General features: G+C 38.1%; 1 protein-coding gene across 5 annotated transcripts in view; it reads right to left on the bottom strand.

Moving 5' to 3' along the window:
- Positions 1-14,390, bottom strand: part of negr1 (neuronal growth regulator 1) — a 146,599-nt gene extending 132,209 nt beyond the window's left edge. For 2 of the 5 annotated variants that reach the window (XM_067373715.1, XM_067373712.1), the window contains exon 1: positions 13,933-14,385. In XM_067373715.1, coding sequence (XP_067229816.1) covers positions 13,933-14,102 — 170 coding nt within the window. In that variant the 5' untranslated portion in view covers positions 14,103-14,385. Of the gene's footprint in view, positions 1-13,932 lie in introns of all 5 variants that reach the window. The other 3 variants (XM_067373710.1, XM_067373711.1, XM_067373714.1) reach the window with 3 other exon arrangements.
- Positions 14,391-25,269: the final 10,879 nt, after the last annotated feature.

Below are 25,269 nucleotides of genomic sequence, written 5' to 3'. Positions count from 1 at the left end.
CGGCGGAGACTGGAGAACTTTGCTCGGCGGCGGCGGAGACTGGAGAACTTTGCTCGGCGGCGGCGGAGACTGGAGAACTTCGCTCGGCGGCGGCGGAGACTGGAGAACTTTGCTCGGCGGCGGCGGAGACTGGAGAACTTTGCTCGGCGGCGGCGGAGACTGGAGAACTTTGCTCGGCGGCGGCGGAGACTGGAGAACTTTGCTCGGCGGCGGCGGAGACTGGAGAACTTTGCTCGGCGGCGGCGGAGACTGGAGAACTTTGCTCGGCGGCGGCGGAGACTGGAGAACTTTGCTCGGCGGCGGCGGAGACTGGAGAACTTGGCTCGGCGGCGGCGGAGACTGGAGAACTTTGCTCGGCGGCGGCGGAGACTGGAGAACTTTGCTCGGCGGCGGCGGAGACTGGAGAACTTTGCTCGGCGGCGGCGGAGACTGGAGAACTTTGCTCGGCGGCGGCGGAGACTGGAGAACTTTGCTCGGCGGCGGCGGAGACTGGAGAACTTTGCTCGGCGGCGGCGGAGACTGGAGAACTTTGCTCGGCGGCGGCGGAGACTGGAGAACTTTGCTCGGCGGCGGCGGAGACTGGAGAACTTTGCTCGGCGGCGGCGGAGACTGGAGAACTTTGCTCGGCGGCGGCGGAGACTGGAGAACTTTGCTCGGCGGCGGAGACTGGAGAACTTTGCTCGGCGGCGGAGACTGGAGAACTTTGCTCGGCGGCGGAGACTGGAGAACTTTGCTCGGCGGCGGAGACTGGAGAACTTTGCTCGGCGGCGGAGACTGGAGAACTTTGCTCGGCGGCGGAGACTGGAGAACTTTGCTCGGCGGCGGAGACTGGAGAACTTTGCTCGGCGGCGGAGACTGGGGTTGAGGGCCATTTCATCCCCTCAAATACAATTAAAATCCCCACAGGCACTGGAGCTGGCTCTGTGGGGACTGGAGCGGGCTCTGGAGATACTGGAGCGGGCTCTGGAGATACTGGAGCGGGCTCTGGAGATACTGGAGCGGGCTCTGGAGATACTGGAGCGGGCTCTGGAGATACTGGAGCGGGCTCTGGAGATACTGGAGCGGGCTCTGGAGATACTGGAGCGGGCTCTGGAGATACTGGAGCGGGCTCTGGAGATACTGGAGCGGGCTCTGGAGATACTGGAGCGGGCTCTGGAGATACTGGAGCGGGCTCTGGAGATACTGGAGCGGGCTCTGGAGATACTGGAGCGGCTTGCTTCCTCCTCCTCCGCTTACGGGACCCATTTGAGGATTGTAGGTTCCGTGTGGGGCAGGCAGGGAGTTCGCTGGAAAGGTATGCAGAGGAAGCCGGAGGTTGACTGACTGGCCCGGCCAACCGTGTCTCTGGATGGACTAGAGACAGACACCCATCCTGAACCCAATCCACGATAAATTTGGAATCATTTAACCATAAAATGGAATTTATGGTTTCGCTTAAGGAGAAACGATAATCGGGTTCACTAAAACGGATGGTGTCATCATCTAGTCCATCCAGAAACAGGGAGATCAAAACTGCTTCAGGCCAGTCAGACAAATAAGCGAGCTCAACGAACTCCTCCACATACCTCTCCAGCGAACGACCTACCTGCAGGAGCCCGATAAGGCGATCGCCGGCTGTCAGGGTGAGAGGCGTTGGAGGAGCTGGATCCAGGGAGCCGGTGAAAGTCTCCATTATTTCTTTTTTTTTTTTTTTTTTTTTTTTCCCCGTGGAAAATCCGGTCGTTTTTGGTCCGTTCTTCTGTTACGTGTACTGGTAGAGAGATGAGGCAGATGCGGATTTCCACAATTATATAATGCTTTTAATGTAACAAAGGTAAGGAACGCCAACATACACGGTAAACAACATTCAGAACGGACAAGGAGTGAAGGGAGTGAGTGTCATATAAAGGGAGTGCTAACAATAGAGTCCAGGTGCAGGTGATCCGTGATGATGGGGAGATGACGAGGGAAGTGAGTGCAGGTGTGGAGAACAGGAGGATCTTGGGAAATGGAGTCTAGGAGAACAAGGGATCTGTAACACAAAGACACTTTAATATATTTATATGTTTTATTAGACAGGTGAGCAACTGTTTGGAAACCTGACAGAAAATCACCGTTAGCTCAACATGGTTAGTCCTATTGTTTGAATCTCGTTTTCGTGATTTACCGTGAGTAACATGTTTGTACCGAAAAAGCAAATCAGACACAAATATTTTGTCAAGTGACAAACATAGCATAATCAGAAAGAGCTTTGTTTGTAGTAACAGTAATACAGCATTTTCTCCACCATACGATATTTGAAGTCATCCAGCTTTTATTAATATGATATTCTTATATTTATCTAGATTACAAGTTGAATGTAACTTTAATCGTAACTTTAAATGTAAAATAAACATAAGCAACAAAACAAAAGGAGCGGCAGCATCCGACTGCGGCATATAAGCATAATAAAAACAGCAACATAAACTCTCGACACCACCCAGCTTCATACCACAGTAATGTTAATCAAGTTCTGGTACCATAATTAGCTTACCCATGAACACAATTTCTGCACAAGCCCTGTCGGATTAAAATCAGCTCCATCGAATCCAAATAGTTTCCATCAGCTGTGGAGGTGAAAACGACACCTCCCATGTTTCCATGCTCATTCACAGGATCATCAAGCTACGCTTTTGTTATTGTTTTGAATAAGCGACCTCTAGTGGCGAAACTTACATACTATGCCTTTAAATTGTGGTTTATATACTGTGCAGTAGGGCTGCACGATATATCGCATGAGATTGTCACGCGCATTTCATCAATAAAGCCGGTTCCCTGATTACCGCTAAATCGCCATCACCTGCTTTCAAATGCAGCGGCATTTAATAGACAGAGCCGTAGATCACTGACAAGCCACGCAATATTGCGTTCATATCGCAGATGAATCGCCTTCGATAATGAACGCGATATTGCGTGGCTTTTCAGTGAACTACGGCTCTGTCTATTAAATGGCGCTCCATTTGAAAGCAGGTGATGGAGATTTAACGTAATCAGGGAACCGGCTTTACTGACGAAATGCGCGTGACAATCTCATGCGATATATCGTGCAGCCCTACTCTGCAGTGACCAGTAATTTGCAGCTAAGTGCAATTTGTGCTCTTTTTTCACACAGAGTAGAGCACATTCCAAAAACACTGCAAAAGACTGTGCAATGTAAACTGTAACTGACTGCAGTCATAAAACCCGGAATGGGGTCACTGACAACACTGCCATTATACGATTGGCTAAGGTCCCTCAGAGTGTTCTAGTGTAAAGAAGTCATAGGATGCAACATGCACTCAAAATATATGTGTGCTAAACTTCTTCTTAACCTCTAACTCAATAACTGTCAAGTGAATTCTAACAATTTATTAGCCAATGGCCAAGTCATTACTTACGTACTTGCAAGAGTTAACCTATTTCAGAGTAAATTTATAATAAAAACTTGTATATACACATTCAATATAATACAAATATCATAATACAAGTGCCTAGTAAAAATTAAGAGAGAAAAAAAAAAAAACTTACATTACCCACACACTAAATAATGAGATTTTGGCTTCTCTGAAAGGTACACAATATCAATTCTAGCTACTAAGGTGCATGAAATCTGTATTTAGCCTTTTATGTCATTTTGTTGTAGCTCCAGTCTATCATCAGGTTTCATGTGGGTTCAACTAGGCGGCATTTTCTCCCTTTGGAAGGTGCAGCTTTTCCATAATCTCAGGTTTTGTGCCAATCTCTTAGATACCAGGTTAAAAGTGGCGAAGCGCCACATTGTCAAAGTGGAAGAGATGCACTTAGTCTGTTCTCTATATGGAGTTAAATAGAGCTAGGCCTTATAATTACACCCTAAAAAAGGCTATTATAATTGTACAGGCTATCATTACCTGACCAGGATAATTTGAAATGAATTCTTTGTAAAGCTGCTTTGAAATGATTTGAATTATGACAAGCTCCATACAAATATCACCGAATTGAATCAAACATGACAAACAGCATATGTGCGCTCAGCACTGTACCAAGACTCGAACCCTGCTGAGACGAAAAGTATGTACATAAATCAACAGAGATGGGCACGTGTCTCGCAACTTTAATTCTAATTCCTACAACAAATACTGGATAAATTATGTCTGTGAGGGCCCACTGGGACCCTGGCATATTTTGCATGACCTAATTCTGCTCACTGCCTTCCTTAAGTGACATATTTCTCGCAAGCTAGCACACCCTTTGCCACCTAATGTAGTGGAAGAACTAGGCTATAGAAAAACTCGATCATTCACCCCTGATGTTTTCTTTACGCTGGGAGATATCATCTCAGCGCTTCTAAAGAAGACACAGCGAGTGAAGGAAATCCATTCTTTGTGGTTTCTGTGCCAGTATTGAAGGTGCTAACTGTCAGAAAAATCAGCCTCGCTGATGGATCATGACATAACAAACTACAAACAGATATGTACTAGGTTGCCATTTATAGCAAGAGGAAGACGTATAACATGAAGGCGTGTGTGTTAAGACTGCTTAATTTGACTGGGATGGAAGGTAGATGAATAAGGAAATTTAATGAGTGTTCCTCCCTCACAAATGCTGCATTTTTGGCAGGGGCTGAACCTCCTTGTGTAAGCTTTTTCTGAGACCATTTGGCAGAGATTATGCCCAGCTTAACGTCCGTCCCACAAAGGTCTTTGATTCATAACAGAGATTTGAAAGCACACTTACATTCATCGAGTAACTAGTGCATGTGAGAACGCTTTAATCAGATACAGCTACAGAGCAAAGGGATTAGAAACACTAAAATGTAATCAGTGTGATTAAAACATTAATGCGTTCACATACAAAAGCATTTCAACAACAACCCGGCTACGCTGTAACAGCATAGTGCCAGAGAAGAGTGGAAAATATTCCACCACGCTGACAGTCAAATAGAGAAACAATTGCAGAGCATTTCAATACTAGATGAGAGTCAACAGGGGGGACCATTTTCTTTAAAGGGACTATGATAGGTGCTGTGATGCTGCAATAGGGGAAAATTGAAATGCTGCAGAGAAGGGAGGCTGAATCAAAGGAAGATCCGTTAAAAAAGCATCCATGCTAAGATGTCTTTAAGAAACAGTGAACAACACGATGTACATTAGAGACACTGTCACTGGTTTCTTCTTAGCACTTGTGCTCCCGATACAGAAAATGACACCCGACCAAGGTAACCATGGCAACACACCCTATGGACATGCACTAGATAGCCTCAGCTATCTAACACTAGTTCAAACACCTTTTACATAACACGGGACAGTTCACTCTAATATAAAAATTCAGTCATCATTTGCTAACCCTCATGCTGTGCCAAACTTGTATGCCTCGCTTTTTCTTCTGCATAAAAGAATATAATTTCAAAAGCGTTTTTTTCATACAATGAAAGTCAATGGGGTTAAATGTTGTTTTGGGCCCCATTGACATCCATTGTATGGACAAAAACAATTGAAACTTTACCTTCTTTTTTGTCCCACAGAAGAAAGATAGTCACACAGGTTTAGAACGAGAGTGAGTAAACGATGACAGAATTATCATTTTTGGGTGAACTATCCCATTATCCGAAAAATTCATGTAGCACATAAGCGTGATCCAACTGACACAATAATACAAGCCTTTTGTACTATTCACAATGTGTGAAAAATGGCAATTGGCAAGCATTGTGGGTTTGTTCTTATGACTAAAACATATTCTCCACTCAGCACAGCACTTAAATAATTGCAGTTTGAGAACTCTGCTTTTACCACAATTTCATTAATGGCTTTTTAAAGAGTCTCCGGCTGTTTTTAGAAGAACCAAACACCTTTAAAGCATCAGAGAACTGGCAACAAAGAAAAGTTGGGTGATCTAAAAGTTAAAAGTTGTGAGCTAGTACAAATTAAATGGCATTGTTCATGTTGGTTGGGTTTTGACAGCTGCAATTAAAATTCTCATGTTCTTGAAGGAAACCAGGCGCTGCCATCTCTCAAGGGGCAATTGCTTTCATTTCATAAATAAGCTCACTTCCTATCAGCTAATATTGTGTCATAATGCCAATCCTCTCTGGTTCTGACAAATGGAAAATGCGACATTACGCGACCTATTAAGCAGAGCGAAAACAAAGCGAGATATGCAAAGTATGAAAAAAAAAAAATGTTTGGAAGTACCGATGGGCATCTTAGCAGCTGAGAGTCAGTGATGATGGTGTGGCATTCCCAGTCTGAGCAGGGCCTCCAGTCTGCCAAGAATGCAGAGGCAAAGCTGTTGAGATGATTGATGACACGCCTCCACTGGCCCTCTCTTCCCTGCTGACATGCACTCACAACCCAACACATTTCACTGCTAATTGGACAACCTTGCAAATTCCTTCTCTGAGTCTGTGGTCCACTAAATTAGCCACTGATAACTGCCGAGAATTGGTTCAATTTATGAATGTCCAGAACTGTCAAGCTGGTAAGGTGTCACTCACACAGCAGAGGCTGTGTCAGGCATGTAACTTTCGAGACGAGTTTATTTTCTCATTTGTTTTCCATTTTGATGTTTTGATCACACTTGCGGGTGACAGTTCATTTAAAGTCTAGTTAGGTAGAACTTTGCTTGAAATGGGTACATAGATGTTTTTTTTCCCAAAGGGAAAAAAATGACATAGCAGCCATAAATGGGGCATCACATGATCTACTTTTGCTTGTTTGATAACTTCGAATCACATGCTAATTATGTTTTTATATCCGAGAAGATTCAAGTAAAACAGATTATATTATCTATAAAAGGATAATGTAAATATAGCATTCTCAATTGAGATTTGAAAATAGTTTCTGGAAGATCTAGATCTAGATTGCTTTTCACAGACACTAACAAAGTAAAACGGCAAGTGCCATCCAGCCAGAAAAATCTAGGTCTGTTATGTAACACTAATGTGGTCAATGGCTATTCAAAATTTAAAAAACTACCAGATTCAGTGTAAAGCTTTTCCAAACTTCTTAGCAGAAAGCTTACAACACTCAATCAGATATTTAAAATATTGGAAAACATGACCTTCTAATCTGTCTAGGACATTTGACCTCTACACAAACTCTATAAAGAGCTTTACAGGCTCAATTGTTAAAGGGGGGGTCTAATGCTATTTCATGTATTCTGACTTATTTACACTGTTAAAGAGTTGGATTCTCATGCTAAACATGGCCAAAGTTTCAAAACACGAGTTGGACGTATCACAGAGTATTTCTATGCCAAAAATACTCTTCCAAATCCGCATAAACTTCGCAATCTTTTTTTCAAGTATGGGCCTTTGTAACATCATAAAGGTCGGAAATCCTTGTACGGGCACTTCTCCTGGAAAAGCGCACACGTCGACCAGAGCAAGAGAGCAAGAGCACACCCATCAACGCATGTTCGGCTTTACGGAAGCCGTCGGCAGCACTGCACAGGTCACAGGACTTCATGAAATCAACAATGTCACCAAAGAAGTATTTTTTCAGTTGTGAGTGAAAGATAACCTTGCTTCCCAAAGAACTCAGCGTTAAGTGGAGCTGAGAGTTTTGTGCTCATGTATTACATTGATGCACTCTCGATATATGTTATTAAAAATACCCATAGAAACTGATAGTTGCAATCACTTTTTTATCGGTTAAAATGAATGGAGAATATCTCGTATTTTTCCATGGCTGCTCGAGCCCTCAGGATCGGTGCTTATGGTTTCATAAACAAGGCCCAGTTCTACACTGGATTTACAGATCGTTTGAAACTGAAAGATGGAGCGGTCACAGCGGTAATGATCCTGGTCATGAGTCGGAACCGCAGGTAGTGAGTTAAACTGCTTCAAATGTCTGTTTTGTTGGCAATAGGCGCCTAAGTTCATAAATTCATTATTCATCATTCACTATACGCTATATTCATTATAGTGCTTCAAAAGTTGTCCAGGGATAATGTGATGGTGTATTGTGTGTTTAAATACATTTGTTTTGCTGACCATTGATAGCCTACAGATGATCGCTACGCAAAAGCTGCGCATGCTCATCACTCTTGAGCTCCGCTCACACGGCACGCCTCCAGGCGCTCGGCTGTTTTCGGAAAGACTCAATACAGCGTATGTACTGTATCTTTTATAAATATGATAAAACTAAAGACTTTTTGGAGATATGAAGGATGCTCTACTACTCTATAGGTACTCAAGATTAACATGAGATTGGCAGAAACTGTGAGTGATACCCCCCTTTAAAAGCATTGTGCTAGAAATGACAAGGGTTTGGTTAGCAGGAAACACGCATGCTGATGACATGTTTACCTTGAATACATTGGAAGTAGCTTTAGATAAGCATCTGCAAAATAAATACAATTCATTCTTGAAAAATTAAACTGACAATAAGGCTTGTAGTTACATCTGAGATTGCTAAACTTTATGATTCAAGTAGAACTATCATTACATAATTTGGTTGCTTAAATAGGAATCTATGTTAAATAAATAATCCCTATAAAAGTGCCCAATCATCCAGAATATTACTTTTTTTCCATTAGGCCTATACAAGGGAAACTGCAATCAATGTTGCCTTACATCAAGCAATTTTTGATTTCTTTGTTGGCCACCATAGTGATACATCACATTAAGCTCTCAGAGGGGGAAAGGAAGCCTAAATGCTATTGATCTGCTTCAATGCTTTGTATTCCATTCACTAATAATTACCAATGCAGTCCCTCCAATTACTTGGCTCTACTTAACATTTACAGCCACGTGCAATCCACACACATTGATTCATTATGCAAATGACAGGGACTAATTTAAGGCTTGCTTACATGACTCCATTTAAAAACCTGCAGCCATGGCAATGTACCTTGCACAAATGAATTGAGACACATTTTCCTTTTAATGCTGAATAGAGAACATTAGAAACATTTAAACCATTTGTCGACAGATAAATTGACAAGAGAGACAGACGGATGGCTCAAATGTTTCTAAATTTCTCAGAGAGGACTTACTGTCCTCAGCTGAAACTCAATACTTATCCATATAGTATGGAGCCGATGACAAATGAGACTTCAATATTAACACTGAATGTGGTAAGAACTGATGATAGGATTACTGTTAAGGTGAACTGCGCAGGTCTGTATGCTCTCCAGTTTGAGAGTAGAGTGGGTGTCTAGCACCTGAGGGACAAAGAAGCTTATCTGGTATCTAGTGAGCCTGCTTCATCAAAAGCCATGAAAATCAGTGACAGGTTGAGGAGAAGGGAGGTTAAATCTACTTAAAAGGCACTACTGTTTTTTTTAGAAGTGCTTCAGGTATAATTGCTTTGAAGATAACCATTATCTGGTAGCAATGATTTTTTTTTTTTCCTGCATATTTTATCCTGAGAATCATAACCTTACCCACAACTGGGAAAGGGGGCTTCTTTAGGAATATTCCACTAAATTGTTGCAATTGCACTGCCATAGATGGAATATATATGGATGGCCATAGATAGGATATATATAAATGGAGTATATTATTTACTCTGTTGCAAAGTAAAAACTAAACTACATTCTTTCATATTTACTACTACATTCCTTCAGTGCCTTGAACATAGAAAAATAAAACAACACAATATTACAATACAATATTATACCTTGCCTTCTGGTACTCGTGGCAGGTAATTGTCAGATAGCTGATGAGTTCCGGCCTGGTTTCTAATAGCTGTACCTTTAATAGGTTTTTTTTGCAATCACATGGTTCTGGTGACGCGCGAAATTCAGTTGGAGGGCAAGCAGTGAAAATTAGAATGGAAGAGATGGAGAAAAGTCCATACCGTGCTGGTTTAGAAAGGTATAAACATAAAAGCACAACATATGTTGGATGTGAACCTTATGTTATGAAGAGGAGCGATTTTTCTACTGAATTGAAAGACTTTCCTGCAATCAAGACAATAGATAAAGAGAATATGAAGCTGCCGTCACACCATGTTGAGTTCTAGTCTGGTTTGTTTGTATCACGCTGTCTTTATGCTAGTGAAGTTAGGGCAGTATTTAGATTTTCTGTCGTGACTGTGAAAAATGTCGCCATTGTAGGTCATTTATTCTGAATTGAGAATTGCAATAGGAACTCACATCATTTTCACCTTTTCTACGTGTAAAAACACTAAGGGAAGCATTTTTGATTTTGATTGTCCTTTGTAAATATAAATATAAAAAATAGTGTGTCGGTGTCTGTCCGCTGAATGTGACCCTTCGAATCTTCTCCTTGGCCATATGGGAAAGTGAATATTTACAAAGACAACATTTAAACTACAGTTACATTTACACCCTTCCAACAAAAAAATTGATTGACTTCTGTCAGCTTGTTGAACACATTTTACATTTATTTGATTTCATTTATTTATATATTTATTTGTTTTTCTACCATGTGATGGCTGAAGCAGCAGCACGTGACACTGTTTTCACGGTAACCAGATCAACATTGTGAACGGAATTCTACCAAACTTTAGTGAAAATACCAAATGATCATGCAATGGGATAAAATATCTTCTCTTCCATGCAAACGATTCCATGAAGAATGTGAATATTTAACCAAGTCAAAAACAAAAAAGGTAAGCAGACGCAAAATGCTGGTGACAACTTTTAAAGTAAAAAAAAAATAAAATAAATAAATTATATATATATATATATATATATAGGTTGAGCATTACAAAGAATTTAGTTTGACTCCTTGGCACACTAAACATTGAAGCTGATAATCATCATGAGCTATGCTTTATGTAAATTAAGAAAAGCATGATTATTGTAATGTTAAGCTGTACCACCATCATCATATCTGTAGAATGTTAATATATTGCAGCCAAATTGCAAATATTAAATGTACGATCATTGGCACATTGTCAAGAACCATTTAAGGGAGATCACAGTATTTGTCATAATTTATGCTCTTCGGCTCAGGAGAACAACAATGCCAAGGATAAAGACAGATTAGATACACTCTAAGAAGTCATTAACATTTTAAATCCAAAACACTCTCTTCAATACATGATTAAATTTGTGAGCAAATGAGCTGCTTGTAAATATATTTTTCTATCTATGGGATCTACCAACATATAGGCCTATTCTCACACGACTGATAAAATTCCTCAGAAATAACTAGCTGTACATCAGCAAAACAGCAATATTTCTACCACACTCATTAAATATTTAGAGAGCAAAGAACTACAGTTCAAGTGTTGCTGTTCAAGTTAATAATAAAACAGAGGAGAAAACGTCACAGTAACATCCTTCCGATTAATCAGCACTGATGGTAAGAGGTGTGGCCTGATGAGAAATGGAACAGGTTCCCACCCGCCTTGATGAAGCAGTGATGCTGGTGAGGGACACATTTAAAATACAGGCACTAAGCCTTCACAGACCACCAACTGACATTCTCTGGACATCTGGGACAGTCATGACAGCCCTATTCACAGTACACAATAGCCTCCCATTACATTTTTTTACCCAATTCTGAGGTACAATAATGTTGTCATATTGAAATTACTTGGCATAAGTGCCTTCACTTCTGAAAATGTAACAACAATACAAGAAACATTCTATGGTGTATTTTAGTCAAAGCAAAAAATCTAAGATAACAATCAAGGCTTTATGGAAAAAACAGCAAGGTGCAAAACTGATTTTTGAATAGCCTGCTAAACATTGCCTAATGGTGGAAGTTGAGCGTTACTTAAGACAAGCAAACAGTTTTATGGTAAGAAGGCTGCTAGTCCAAATACATTGTCAAAGCGTTGAATGCGTTGAATGGACCAGATAAAACATTGGGTTAAACTGCTGGTTTATAAACTGTAAACTGTAACGATACCCATTCATGAACCAATTGTTCTTTTGAGTCGGATCTTTTCAATGAATTGTTTATATTGAATCAATAAACCAGCCTTATATGGCAAGCCGTTTTGACTTTTATTCATTCTCAGTATATGAATTCTTGATATCAACAATTCAGTTCCTAATATCAACAATATGATATCAGGAATTACATTTTCACTAGTAACAATGTTAATTCTTGAAACCAACATTTCAATTTTCACTAGTTAAAATGCTAATTTTTTATATCAATAATTACATTTTGATATCAATATAATTTTAGACATCTAAAATGACTTTTCACATTTATGATATCAGAAACTAACATCGTAAGACTGTCACTAGTGACAATCAAATTATTGATATCAAAAATTATTATTGTTACTAGCATTTCAATTATTGATATCAAGAATAGATATTTTGCAGTAATAACAAAGTAATTAATGATATCAAAAATTATGATTTTTTACTAGTAATAATTGAATTTCTGATATGTGAAATTGGAATTTCAACTAGTAACTTCTTGATATCAATAACTGAATTTGAATGGCAGCGTATGGTGACATTGACAAAAAACAATTAAGCCTACAGATATCAAGAATTCTAGTTTTTACTAGTGGAAATGCAATTCTTGATATCAAAAATTAGCATTTTAACTAGTGAAAATTGAATTGCTGATACTAAGAAATGAATTGTTGATATCACGAATTCATATCCTAAAAATGAAAAAAAGTCAAAATGGCTTGCCATAGCCTTGAACGATTAGGCCTAGTTCATGAATCGGACTGAATCAGTTCGAGCAATACTCGAGTCACAAACTCTTTGAACCAAGAACCATCTCTGTCCGATTCTGCCCCTATGAGTCAGCTGACATTTTATTTTAATAAATAATATTTTATTTTAATGAACTTAATAAATTGAATAAACATGTAATGGAATAAAATGTAAGGATAATATTTAGGTTCTAGGTTTTAAATCACTTAAATCACTCAAATTTGAATCTTGGCTGCAACAAGCTGAACTGGGACACACGAAAAAACAAAAAAATCAGAAAACCATAATAAAGAGCAAAATGTACTCTTTACTTTTTGGAACGTTTTAGCGCAAGCAACGTGATTACGAACTTACATAAAAGACTATTGCAAAATCTATTTTTGAACAGGTTCATTGAAACTGCTTCGAAAGAACCGATTCGCAGGAGTCGGACATTCCATCACTTTTCCCACCACTAGTGGTCCCGTGCTAAAATGTGTGCTAAATATATATTTCAAAATGAAAAGGGGGACGACATAAATTTGCAAAGCGAGTCAAACTGCATCAGAAACATGTATTCTAACGCACATAAAATGTCATATAATGTTTCAAATTATTTTGCAGTTGTAGCACTATATGAACGACGTACTCAGTTCTTAAGAAGACAAACGCACAGGCTGTTCAATGGGAGAATCAGTCAATTTCTGATATTGTGAATAGCCATTTTGTTTAAATTAGACCATAATATCAAGCAGCAAACAAAAACTTAAAAAATGAAACTTAAAAAAATAAAATAAAAACTTAGAAACAGACACTTGCATCAGTCAGACACACCCATGGAAAAGGCTTTCAATCAACGCGGGCGGGTTCAATTTCATTAGAACATGTTTTTGTCATAACTTGTGACTCAAATCCCCCCATTTATCCCGTACGTAACCGTGTGCAACTTCTCTATCTTTATTTTTTCCAGGACGCAAACATCCGTGAGGCTCTTTCGGACGGTGGGAACCATGAATGACTTCATTGTAATTGTGCAATGTGTTCCGCTTGGCGGGGTTTACAAAACCCCCTTCCCCAGCTCCTTATGCAACCCCTTATAGAGACAGTCTCTGGACCCTACACTTTAATATCTATAATTGAGCCAGTGCATCTCCCAGGCTAAAAAGAAAAATACCTCTGTAAAAAAATCATCATAGTCCCAACCTGTTCTGGTCAGTATGGGAACCAGCAGGGATTGTGACCCAAATAAAAGTGACGGAGCGGCACTGGGGGATCTGCCGAGTGTTGTTTACAAAACTGAGAGCAGAGCGACTGATGCAGGTGCCAGCCAAGTTTAGTTTGAACACTTCTACAGTGACTTGAGTCTCCTACCTGAGCAGCGCGGTGTCTCCCTGTCTGCTGACCACACTCTCGCTGGACGGATAGTCCACAGTTTGTCCAGCGGGCAAACACGATGGTAAAAAGCAGCAAAGACTAAGAATTATAGCGGTGAGCCACTGACCGGAGACGCACGCATCCTGCACTGCAATCATTATGTCCATCACCGCCGAATAGAGTACGATCCGCGCCGTTATCAAAAATAAAAATACAAATATCTGGATGAAAATATATTAATCCTCCGCGAAAACCCCGAGAAATGGCGTTCCGTGTAGTTTTCCAGATTTGTTTTGATCGGAACCTGACCGCGGGAGGAAGTCGACTCTCCAGTGGCTTGCACACCATCTAGTGAGGAAATGGGAAACGGGAGCAGAGCTAGCAGCAGACAACCCCCCGGCTCTGATCCTGTTGCCATGCGGCCGTTTCCCAGGCAACCTGTTCCCTGTAGCTCGTGATGGAGCAGTTAAGCGGGTGGTTATTCTTGATACGGCAATACTACTTAAATGAGTGAGTTTTGACCACTCGTCCTGCAACCTCAAGACGTCCTCCTGCAAACATACACTTTGATTTGGATTAGCCTATTGCGTGTGACGTCTCCAAAACTAATCATTGAAAAGGGCAAGATTTAAAATGACACAGGTCAGGTCTTGTTTGTGTCATCGGTGGCCCATGCCACAGACTGTTATTCATTTTTGGTAGGCTATAGCTTGAAATATTTCATACTAGTTCTCTTTATAGCATGTGGTTTTTGCCTTCATTGGACGTCATGTTGTTTATCATGCAGAAGTAGAGAAAAAAATGAAACATTTATATATTGATATTAACCCCAAAAATAGCTAAGCCCATGTAACACTATTTTAAAAACTCTGTTCAGAATAATTCTGTGAAAATACAGTAAAATATTTACAGAACAACCTGTAAGCTTTACAATTTAAAACTACTTTACAAACAAATATATGCATATATAGCCTATTAAACAGCCCAAAACCACCACAATAACCCTGGGGCTAAAGATAAAGTCACATGTAGAGTTAAAGTTCCTCACAAGTAGCTTTTGTACAAGCTGAGGTAACGTTAAATATAGAAGGTGTGCACAGTGTCATGAACTCAAATAAAAAATAGCATCATGGTGACACCAAAATAACGCAACAAACATTCATTTAACAACATAAGACATAACATAAAACCCTAATGTGCGTAAGTGATAACAAAAACCACCAAATGTGAATTCTTTTAACTTACACGCAATTCTGGTTATGTCATTTTAAAGGGTTAGTTAACCCAAAAAATGAAAATTCTGTCATTTATTACTTACCCTCATGGCTTTCCACACCCGTAATCAGACCTTCGTTCATCTTCAGAACCCAAATTAAGATATTTCAGTTGAAATCCGATGGCTCCGTGAGGCCTAAGGAGCAATGACACTTCCTCTCTCAAGATCCATAAAGGTACGGTTCATGTGAGTACAGTGGTTCAATATTAATATTATAAAGCGACGAGAAAATTTTTGGAGCGCCAAAAAACAAAACAAAATAACGACTTATTTAGTAATGGCCGATTTCAAAACACGTGCTTCAGGAAGATTCGGAGAAAAAATGAATCAGTGTATCGAATCTGCTGTTCGGAGCGCCAAAGTCACGTGATTTCAGCCGTTGCCAGTTTGACACGCGATCTGAATCATGATTTGACACACTGATTCATTTGTGCTCCGAATCTTCCTGAAGCAGTGTTTTGAAATCGGCCATCACTAAATAAGTCGTTATTTAGTTTTTTGGCGCACCAAAAATATTCTCGTCGCTTTATAATATTAATATTGAACCACTGTACTCACATGAACCGATTTAAATTTGATTTTAGTACCTTTATGGATCTTGAGCGAGGAAGTGTCATTGCTCCCTATGGAGGCCTCACGGAGCCATCGGATTTCAACTAAAATATTTTAATTTGTGTTCCGAAGATGAACGAAGGTCTTACGGGTGTGGAACGGCATGAGGGTAAGTAATAAATGACAGAATTTTAATTTTAAAGCTTTTCATTGTAAATTATGATTCTTTTTACTTCCAAAAATGGTACAAATGTGACTGAAATTTAAGGTTAGATGTATTATAGTTCTTCTCCGTATATAGTAAGGGAATTTACTGTTAACCAGTTAAGAGGGATTTTTTTTACTGTACCATTTTTACAGTTAGAATAACAATCATTTTTTACAGTGAACTCCAACAATAATGGCCAACTTTCTGTACACTATTCCACTTAATACACGACTAGCCACCAAATAAATAAATACTTGAAATACTGAGCAACGTGATTACGAACTTACATAAAAGACTATTGCAAAATCTATTTTTGAACAGGTTCATTGAAACTGCTTCGAAAGAACCGATTCGCAGGAGTCGGACATTCCATCACTTTTCCCACCACTAGTGGTCCCGTGCTAAAATGTGTGCTAAATATATATTTCAAAATGAAAAGGGGGACGACATAAATTTGCAAAGCGAGTCAAACTGCATCAGAAACATGTATTCTAACGCACATAAAATGTCATATAATGTTTCAAATTATTTTGCAGTTGTAGCACTATATGAACGACGTACTCAGTTCTTAAGAAGACAAACGCACAGGCTGTTCAATGGGAGAATCAGTCAATTTCTGATATTGTGAATAGCCATTTTGTTTAAATTAGACCATAATATCAAGCAGCAAACAAAAACTTAAAAAATGAAACTTAAAAAAATAAAATAAAAACTTAGAAACAGACACTTGCATCAGTCAGACACACCCATGGAAAAGGCTTTCAATCAACGCGGGCGGGTTCAATTTCATTAGAACATGTTTTTGTCATAACTTGTGACTCAAATCCCCCCATTTATCCCGCACGTAACCGTGTGATGAACGAAGGTCTTACGGGTGTGGAACGGCATGAGGGTAAGTAATAAATGACAGAATTTTAATTTTAAAGCTTTTCATTGTAAATTATGATTCTTTTTACTTCCAAAAATGGTACAAATGTGACTGAAATTTAAGGTTAGATGTATTATAGTTCTTCTCCGTATATAGTAAGGGAACTTACTGTTAACCAGTTAAGAGGGATTTTTTTTACTGTACCATTTTTACAGTTAGAATAACAATCATTTTTTACAGTGAACTCCAACAATAATGGCCAACTTTCTGTACACTATTCCACTTAATACACGACTAGCCACCAAATAAATAAATACTTGAAATACTGATCTGAATTGAAATGACTTTATAATTTTGCATGTAGCCTATATTATCTTAAAGGGTTAGTAAATATGTTTTTAGTACCTTAATGGATCCTGAGAGAGGAAATGTCATTGCTCCCTATGAAGGCCTCACGGAGCCATCCGATTTCAACTAAAATATCTTAATTTGTGTTCCGAAGATTAACGAAGGTGTGGAATGGCATGAGGGTAAGTAATAAATGACAGAATTTTCATTTTTGGGTGAACTAACCCTTTAAATCTCCTGCTAAAATAGTCCAAGCAATATGAAAAATGTCAACATTAGCTACAGTAGGCTTAATATTAATATAGAAGTCCTCTGAGGTCATTTTCAAAAAATCGGCCCCACATGAAAGTAGCGCCGGTGTCATTAGAAATCGGGTCCTCTATTGAAATTGTCTCCATCAGCTATCATTATTAGTTATACCAATGAAACGCAAAAATTATTAATTTAAAATGTAAACCCGATCTCATGAGAAAACAATGTGATGTAGGAAATGTAGTTTTTAGAAAAAATGTAAGCATGAAGGTCTCAGTGTGGTTATAGTAGATCATACATAAATGTACTAATGAGATTGTATGAATTCATACAAATTAGCCACCAATTCGCCAAAATGTAAAATAGTTACAAATTGCCATGAGAGTGTGTTGAATATATATAATTGCTTACTACATAGTGCATGGTAATAAGTGCACAACCAACCTATCAAGTATTCCAGTGAACCACGTAATAAGCAAGCCATTATAATAATTCATTGTACATAAAATACCAAATATATGTTTATTCTTTTTGTAAGTGAATTCTTAGGTTAGATGAATATGTTCTGGTATGATATGGTCTGGGTCATGGCATTGTATGTTAACAACAAAAGATATGGAAGCATTTTCTGCCTTTAAAATTATGATAAGCTAGCCTTTTTGCAATCAATACACATGATTATATATTTCCATTTTGTTATCAGCATTTAAAAAATGTTTCCTTGCCGTCCGTGACCCAATCAGTACAGACTTGCGGCACACCAGTTGAAAGCCACTGCTATAGAACAAAGGAAGTGCTTGAAGGAAAAATCATTCACAGCTAAATAATGGTTGACACATCCCACAATAGAAGCTATAGGCAACACCAAAATCTTTCATTAAAGTAACCTACATTTTTCTTTTTTTTTTTTTTTTCAATGTTGCTCAAGGCTATAATCTTCAGTGCTTTTCCTTTATAGCCTCTTTAAGACGAAAAGCAGTATGCTTTTAGGAGTCACAGTAGAGTACAATATAGCTAGTAGTTTAAAACATAGGACCAGATCAGCATTTTCACTAATAAGCAAGGGAATTTCTTGCACTCATTGCAAGTTTTTTCTTTTTTATTTGGCGCCATTTGAAACATTGCACTTTACAGAGCAACTACTTGTTTGCTTGCTCACATTCACCTCTCTTTGATGAGCATGTCCAGGTTGTTGAAGAATCTACTAGGTGCACAGACATGCTTTGATATGGAATATAGTTTTTCTTTATTGTGCTTGTAGTTTACGTGTGCTCGGTGAGTTTTCATTTTCTTTTTATGATGACCAATCCTTTGATTTCCTTTCCCGTAATCTCGCTGGGTATTCTGTTTTTTTTTTATTTCCTTTCGAAAAATCTATTTTCTTTGTTACTGTTCTCTCTCTGCTTTCTGTGGTATTGCCTTCTTTATTTCTAATAATACACCCGATTTACTGTACAATCGCACAACACTCAATGTTGGTGGAGCCAAGGGTTTCTCTTTTAGATGTGGTACTACCTCTGTCAGGATCTAGATCAGCACATTTAGAGACTTAATACACTTTTGTTTTATAGATTGTGCATCCTGCAACTAATGGATTTGTCTAATAAGAAATATATTTACTGTTGACTCACTGACATGGTTGAGCCATTTGTAAAATGGCTCTGATAAAAGCATTTTGAACCTGCTCCTGTTGCGTATTTGCCTTTTAATTGGGAAAGACATGTTTTGGATATAATTGCCTGAATGCCATTAGCGTTAATGGCAACCAAAGTCCCTTCATTCCATTCTGTATCTAAATTGGACTGGCATAGTTGGTCTGTGCTAATCATTTATGCTGCCAAAAGCCAAACACTCATTACTAGGTAATTCTAGCATCATGCCTCCTGTTTGAATAGGGCAAGAATACATGCATATTAAATACACTTCATTTTTTTTTGAAAAGTAACAACTATATTGATAAATATTGACAAAGAGATGTTGGTTTAATGGGTTATTTAGAATAATGGGGACAGAAAAGCCAGAGGTTAAAAAGAAAATAAATGTAATTATATTGATATTGTATCACCTGTTGTGAGAGACTGGGGCTAATTATAATTTTTACATTTTCCTTCATAACTCACAGACTGTGACTTGCCATCTTTTGGCATAAGAAACATTTAAGTGTGCCAAAGACTTGATAAGGAGAAGGACTACATAATAATATTAAATTTAATCTAGAAGTTCATACTGCATTCACTCCAATTATGGGGTACATAGTGGTTGACAGCATCTGCAACTTGACAAATAAATTATATTAATCCAATGTATCTCAAATAAGTACTTAAAATAATACTTTTATATTATTAATATTAATAGTTTTCACCTTTGGGGACTGTTTGTGCTTTTATTCAACTAATTACTTGGATCAAATCATGTTCATTACATATTTTAATGACTTTTTCAGTGACTTTTTTTTTTTTTTTTTTTTTTTTGCAAATAGTGAAAAACAACAGTATGGCTCATGTTAAAGGGTTAGTTCATCCAAAAATGAAAATTACTCACCCTCATGTCGTTCCACACCTGTAAGACCTTTGTTCATCTTCGCACAAACACAAATTAAGATATTTTTCATAAAATCTGATGGTTCAGTGAGGCCTGCATTGCCAGCAAGACAATTAACACTTTCAATGGCGAGAAAGCTACTAAAGATGTATTTAAAACAGTTCATGTGACTACAGTGGTTCAACCTTAATATTATGTAGCAACGAGAATACTTTTTGTGTGCCAAAAAAAAACAAAATATAACGACTTTATTCAACGATATCTAGTGATGGGTGATTTCAAAACACTGCTTCATGAAGCTTCGAAGCATTACGAATCTTTTGTTTCAAATAAGTGGTTCGGAGCATGTATCAAACTGCGAAAATCACATGATTGCAGTAAACGAGGCTTCGTTATGTGATAAGTGTTTCGAAATTTCAGTGGTTCACCACTGGTGTGTGACTTTGGCAGTTTGGTGTGTGACTTTGGCACCACTGGTGTGTGACTTTGGCAGTTTGATACACGCTCCACACCACTGTTTCGAAACAAAAGATTCGTAAAGCTTTGAAGCTTCATGAATCGGTGTTTTGAAATCACCCATCACTAGATATTGTTGAATAAAGTCGTTATTATGTTTTTTTGGCGCAAAAAAATATTCTCTTTCTGGGCATTGAAAGTGTTAATTGTCTTGCTGGCAATGCAGGCCTCACAGAGCCATTGGAAAAGCCATGAAAAATATCGTAATTTGTGTTTCGAAGAAGAATGAAGGTCTTACGGGTGTGGAACAACATGAGGGTGATAATTAATGACAGAATTTTCATTTTTGGGTGAACTAACCCTTTAACTTTTAAGCAACAGCCGAGAGATGTAAAAGATATTAGTTTGAATTCAAAGGCTTGTAGTTGAAAAGATGAATCAATTAATCAAACTCTTTTTTTCTCAGACAGAGAGAGAACTTTGCAGAGCAAGTGTCATCATCTTAATCATATTCAAGTGTCATCTTATATTTTGATTGAAGAAATTGGGTGTTACAATTGCCCCATGTCTCAACGGCTGAGGGAACAGGGTTGAGGCATGATCAAAGGAGTCTTTTCACCCATACAAAAGTAACCTAAGACAAAACAATATAGCAAAACTCTCACTTAATAACTAGAATGACTTTTGAAATTCTCTCAAGCACACAGAACTGAGTCTACCTGCTCATGCATGAAAGCTGTGATTATTATTACTCGCCATCCTCAACTCAGTTCTGTGAAGATGTGAGGGAAATGGGAGCTTTTCACACTTTTACACAATGCAGCTCCTGAAATAATGGACAAGATAAATGACGCCCAGGATTCTACCACAGTGGCAGGGTCTTTTGTTTTGTGCTGTCTTGCCAAAACCTTTATAAGAAAAAAACCCCACACATTTAGATTCTATAGTCCATATTATTTTTACCGCCGTGTATTAAACAAGCCGTATCCCTAAAAGAATGCAAATGATTCCAAGTTAAAAAGAATAGAGTACAATGTTAGTCAGGGAAACTTTCATCTCTTCATACTAGCTACCTAAATGTAAACCTGGCTGTAGGCTTATATCACAGAATTTTTACCCCTCACACTTGCATGATATTGGTTACTTGTCTGACATGAGCAGTCCAAGAATAAGCAGAGAAGCTAGAAGGGCAGTGCACTCAACAATAAATGTGTTGTTGTTATGTAGTCAGAGGACATGCTGAATATACATCTATATAAAATGCAACAGTGCCCACCCAGCATTAAATGGAAGTTGTGATAGTCATACTCTTTTCTTCCCTTTTGAAACAAAATGAAAGTGTCTCGGACAAGAAAATATGTCGGGCAGGACTTGATTTAGTCAGTCGGGAATTGATTGGACCATTGGATGGTTGTGGTTTGCTATTGCTATGTTAGCATTTTAGCATTTCCAGTTCCATCGTACGGAAATCAATAGTTTTTTTTTTTTTTTTGTGGAATTATGGTTAAAAGCCTGAAATAAGGTCTGATATTTTCACATTTTATTCCACAACATTAAAGGTGCCCTAGATTCAAAAATTGAATTTACCTCAGCATAGTTAAATAACAAGAGTTCAGTACATGGAAATGACATACAGTGAGTCTCAAACTCCATTGTTTCCTCCTTCTTATATAAATCTCATTTGTTTAAAAGACCTCAGAAGAACAGGCGAATCTCAACATAACACTGACTGTTACGTAACAGTCGGGGTGTACGCCCCCAATATTTGCATATGCCAGCTCATGATCAAGGCAATACACAAGGGCAGCCAGTATTAACGTTTGGATGTGCAGAGCTGAATCATCAGACTAGGTAAGCAAGCAAGAACAATAGCAAAAAATGGCAGATGGAGCAATAATAACTGACATGATCCATGATAACATGATATTTTTAGTGATATTTGTAAACTGTCTTTCTAAATCGTTAGCATGTTGCTAATGTACTGTTAAATGTGGTTAAAGTTACCATGGTTTTTACTGTATTCACGGAGACAAGAGCCGTCGCTATTTTCATTTTTAAACACTTGCAGTCTGTATAATTCATAAACACAACTTCATTCTTTATAAATCTCTCCAACAGTGTAGAATTAGCCGTTAGCCACAGAGCACAGCCTCAAACTCATTCAGAATCAAATGTAAACATCCAAAAAAATACCATACTTACGCGATTAGATATGCTGCATGACGAACACTTTGTAAAGATCCATTTTGAGGGTTATATTAAAACTTTTTTTTTTATGTTGTTTAAGGCAAGCGCAAGCTCTTGGGGTGTGGAGCACGAGAATTAAAGGGCCACACATCCTGAATCGGCTCATTTCTAATGATGCCCCAAAATAGGGAGTTAAAAAAAAAAATCTATGGGGTATTTTGAGCTGAAACTTAACAGACACATTCAGGGGACACCTTACACTTATATTACATCTTTTAAAAACAGTTCTAGGGCACTTTTAAACACACCAGTAATACCCCACTCGTGATTTTTGTAAAGCTTTTAAGTGTCTTGAAAAAGGCGGTTGCTATCAAGCTGCTAAATGGGACTACAGATGTTGTCGGTTACATTAAAAATCATCACACCAAAAAAGTAAACTCATCTATGCACTAGTCCTCTTTCACAGCCTTGTTGTGCTTACAATCATGTTCTTGCAAACTATTCTAACTTGCACTTTCAGGTAAAATGTTTTAAAAAAAAGATTGAAAGAGTTGTCGGAAGCTTGGTAGTGGTGATGTTGAAGTCGAGTGACTGTGCAGTTCAAAATTCATAGAAGTTCTGTTCATTTGTAAAAAATCTTGATGGACAAAACTTTCATAAACTTTTGTTGATCACAGAGCTTATTTTTTGTGATAATTCGAAAGTCATGTAAAACTTCTTCATCGAATTTGATTGGTTGAATGACGTTCCCAAAGTGCTGATCCAGTAGGACTGGGACTTTTCACTGTATGTTCATTAGTTGTAGTTTTTTTATCAGTGACTTTGTCTGTATATGGCGCCAATTGTCTCAAAAGAGTCATTAAATCATGCATTCAACCGATTCATTCAAAAAGCTGATTCATTGCAGGAATGCCACTACTGTGTTGCTGGGAGATTGAGATGAGACACTGGAAGAATTTTAACATAAAAGAATTTTAAAATATGCCATATATTTCTGCTATAGTTAAATGTATGGATTTTTTTAATACAAAATGTAATTTTTTTGAATAATTTGTTATTTGTAATGAAATAGTATATATTTTCCATGGTAGAAATCAAGGCCAGCTAGCTTTGAAGTATTTGATTTATATCTTCAATTAATCTCAAGATCCAAGAATGACCTTTAAGATGCATCAAACAGTGACAAATGGGGTCATTAGAGATAACCTTCTCTTAAACATTGCATGTTGACTGGTTGATGTGGTTGGTGAGATACATTTCAGGTATTATTCTTTGTAGGTGTGTTGTTTGGCAAATAAAAGCATAACAAAATTTTAAACTGTACCAAGTCAAGAACGATTGAAGTTATTTGAGTTTGAGACTGAATCAAATTATATTAGTTTCAAAGACTACCCTATAAGTAAATATTGCAATAACAACATTGAAACATTGAAATAATCTTTTACTGTTTATACAGCTCAAATAAACAAGAATGATATTACTATTTTTCATTATTAAGGTGGCATTTTGATGACATTTTCACGTTTGATTAGCTGGAGTCATTGCAAGCAAGATATAATTAAATGCATAATGAGAGTAGTTTAAAGATGTATTCAGAACGTTAATATGTTCATCCAAAGGTTTCATTTCTTTAAACAGAGATGGTCTACCAGAGGAAGATCATGGGATGAATTTAGTTATGCATGCAAAAGATCCACCACACTGACAGTTATTGTTCTGCCAAAATGAAAAAGAAAATTTTATCCTTCGTTATGCTCAATTGGCATCATCAAAGAGAGTGACAGTGGATGCCAACAGGATATTGCCCACCAGTACAAACACAGTTGGTCACAGTTGGAGTCTTGCAGTTCTTTGATTTAAACATAAAGAACTTTAAAAATACACTGGAACTTTGTGCCTGCAAACAAAGTATAAACTTGGAAGACTTTTTATTTTTAAATTTGAGAAAAAAAAAAATAGAATGTTTTTTTTTTTTCTATTAATGTTTTGTAGTTTTTCTGTTGATCATTTATCTCAAGCTCAACTTTTTTTTAACACAACAAAAGCTGCAATATGTGAAAAATGCTGAAAACTATACTGTCAGGTTCCTTCTCAAAATTACAACACATGCCCAGGGGAATCTTTCCAATGAAAATAGACAGTGTTTCACCAAAAGAGCCACTTCAAGAGTCTGACCTTCATATGCCAGACTGGAAGTTAATTTTACATCTCATTTAAAGCCAGTGATCAGAGAGGCTGAGTTTCCCCTGCAGATAGTGCTGCGGAAGACTGGGATTTTCAAAGCAGGTTTTAATCTGCCTGACCCTCTCACATGGAAAGGTAGACTACCCACAGTGCACTTAGACCTAGAATAGCTTTATCAGAGCTCAGCCTAAATGCAATTTAGATCCATTGCCTTGAGCCGAATGTCCGTCGTAATACAATACTGAAACAATGAGTCTTAGTGAGTAGAAAGCAGAATGCTTATGTTAGAACACATTTTATTCTTATTTTTATGTTATTTCTTTATTATATACATGATCAGGCATAACATTATGACAGGTGAAGTATATAATTATCTCTTCATCATGGCACCTGTTAGTGGGTGGGATATATTAGGCAGCAAGTGAACATTTTGTCCTCAAAGTTGATGTGTTGAAAGCAGGA

This window comes from Chanodichthys erythropterus, chromosome 21 (genome assembly GCF_024489055.1).
Source record: "Chanodichthys erythropterus isolate Z2021 chromosome 21, ASM2448905v1, whole genome shotgun sequence".
In the NCBI taxonomy this organism is placed as follows: Eukaryota; Metazoa; Chordata; class Actinopteri; order Cypriniformes; family Xenocyprididae; genus Chanodichthys; species Chanodichthys erythropterus.
This window is presented reverse-complemented; position numbering and strand designations above follow the sequence as displayed.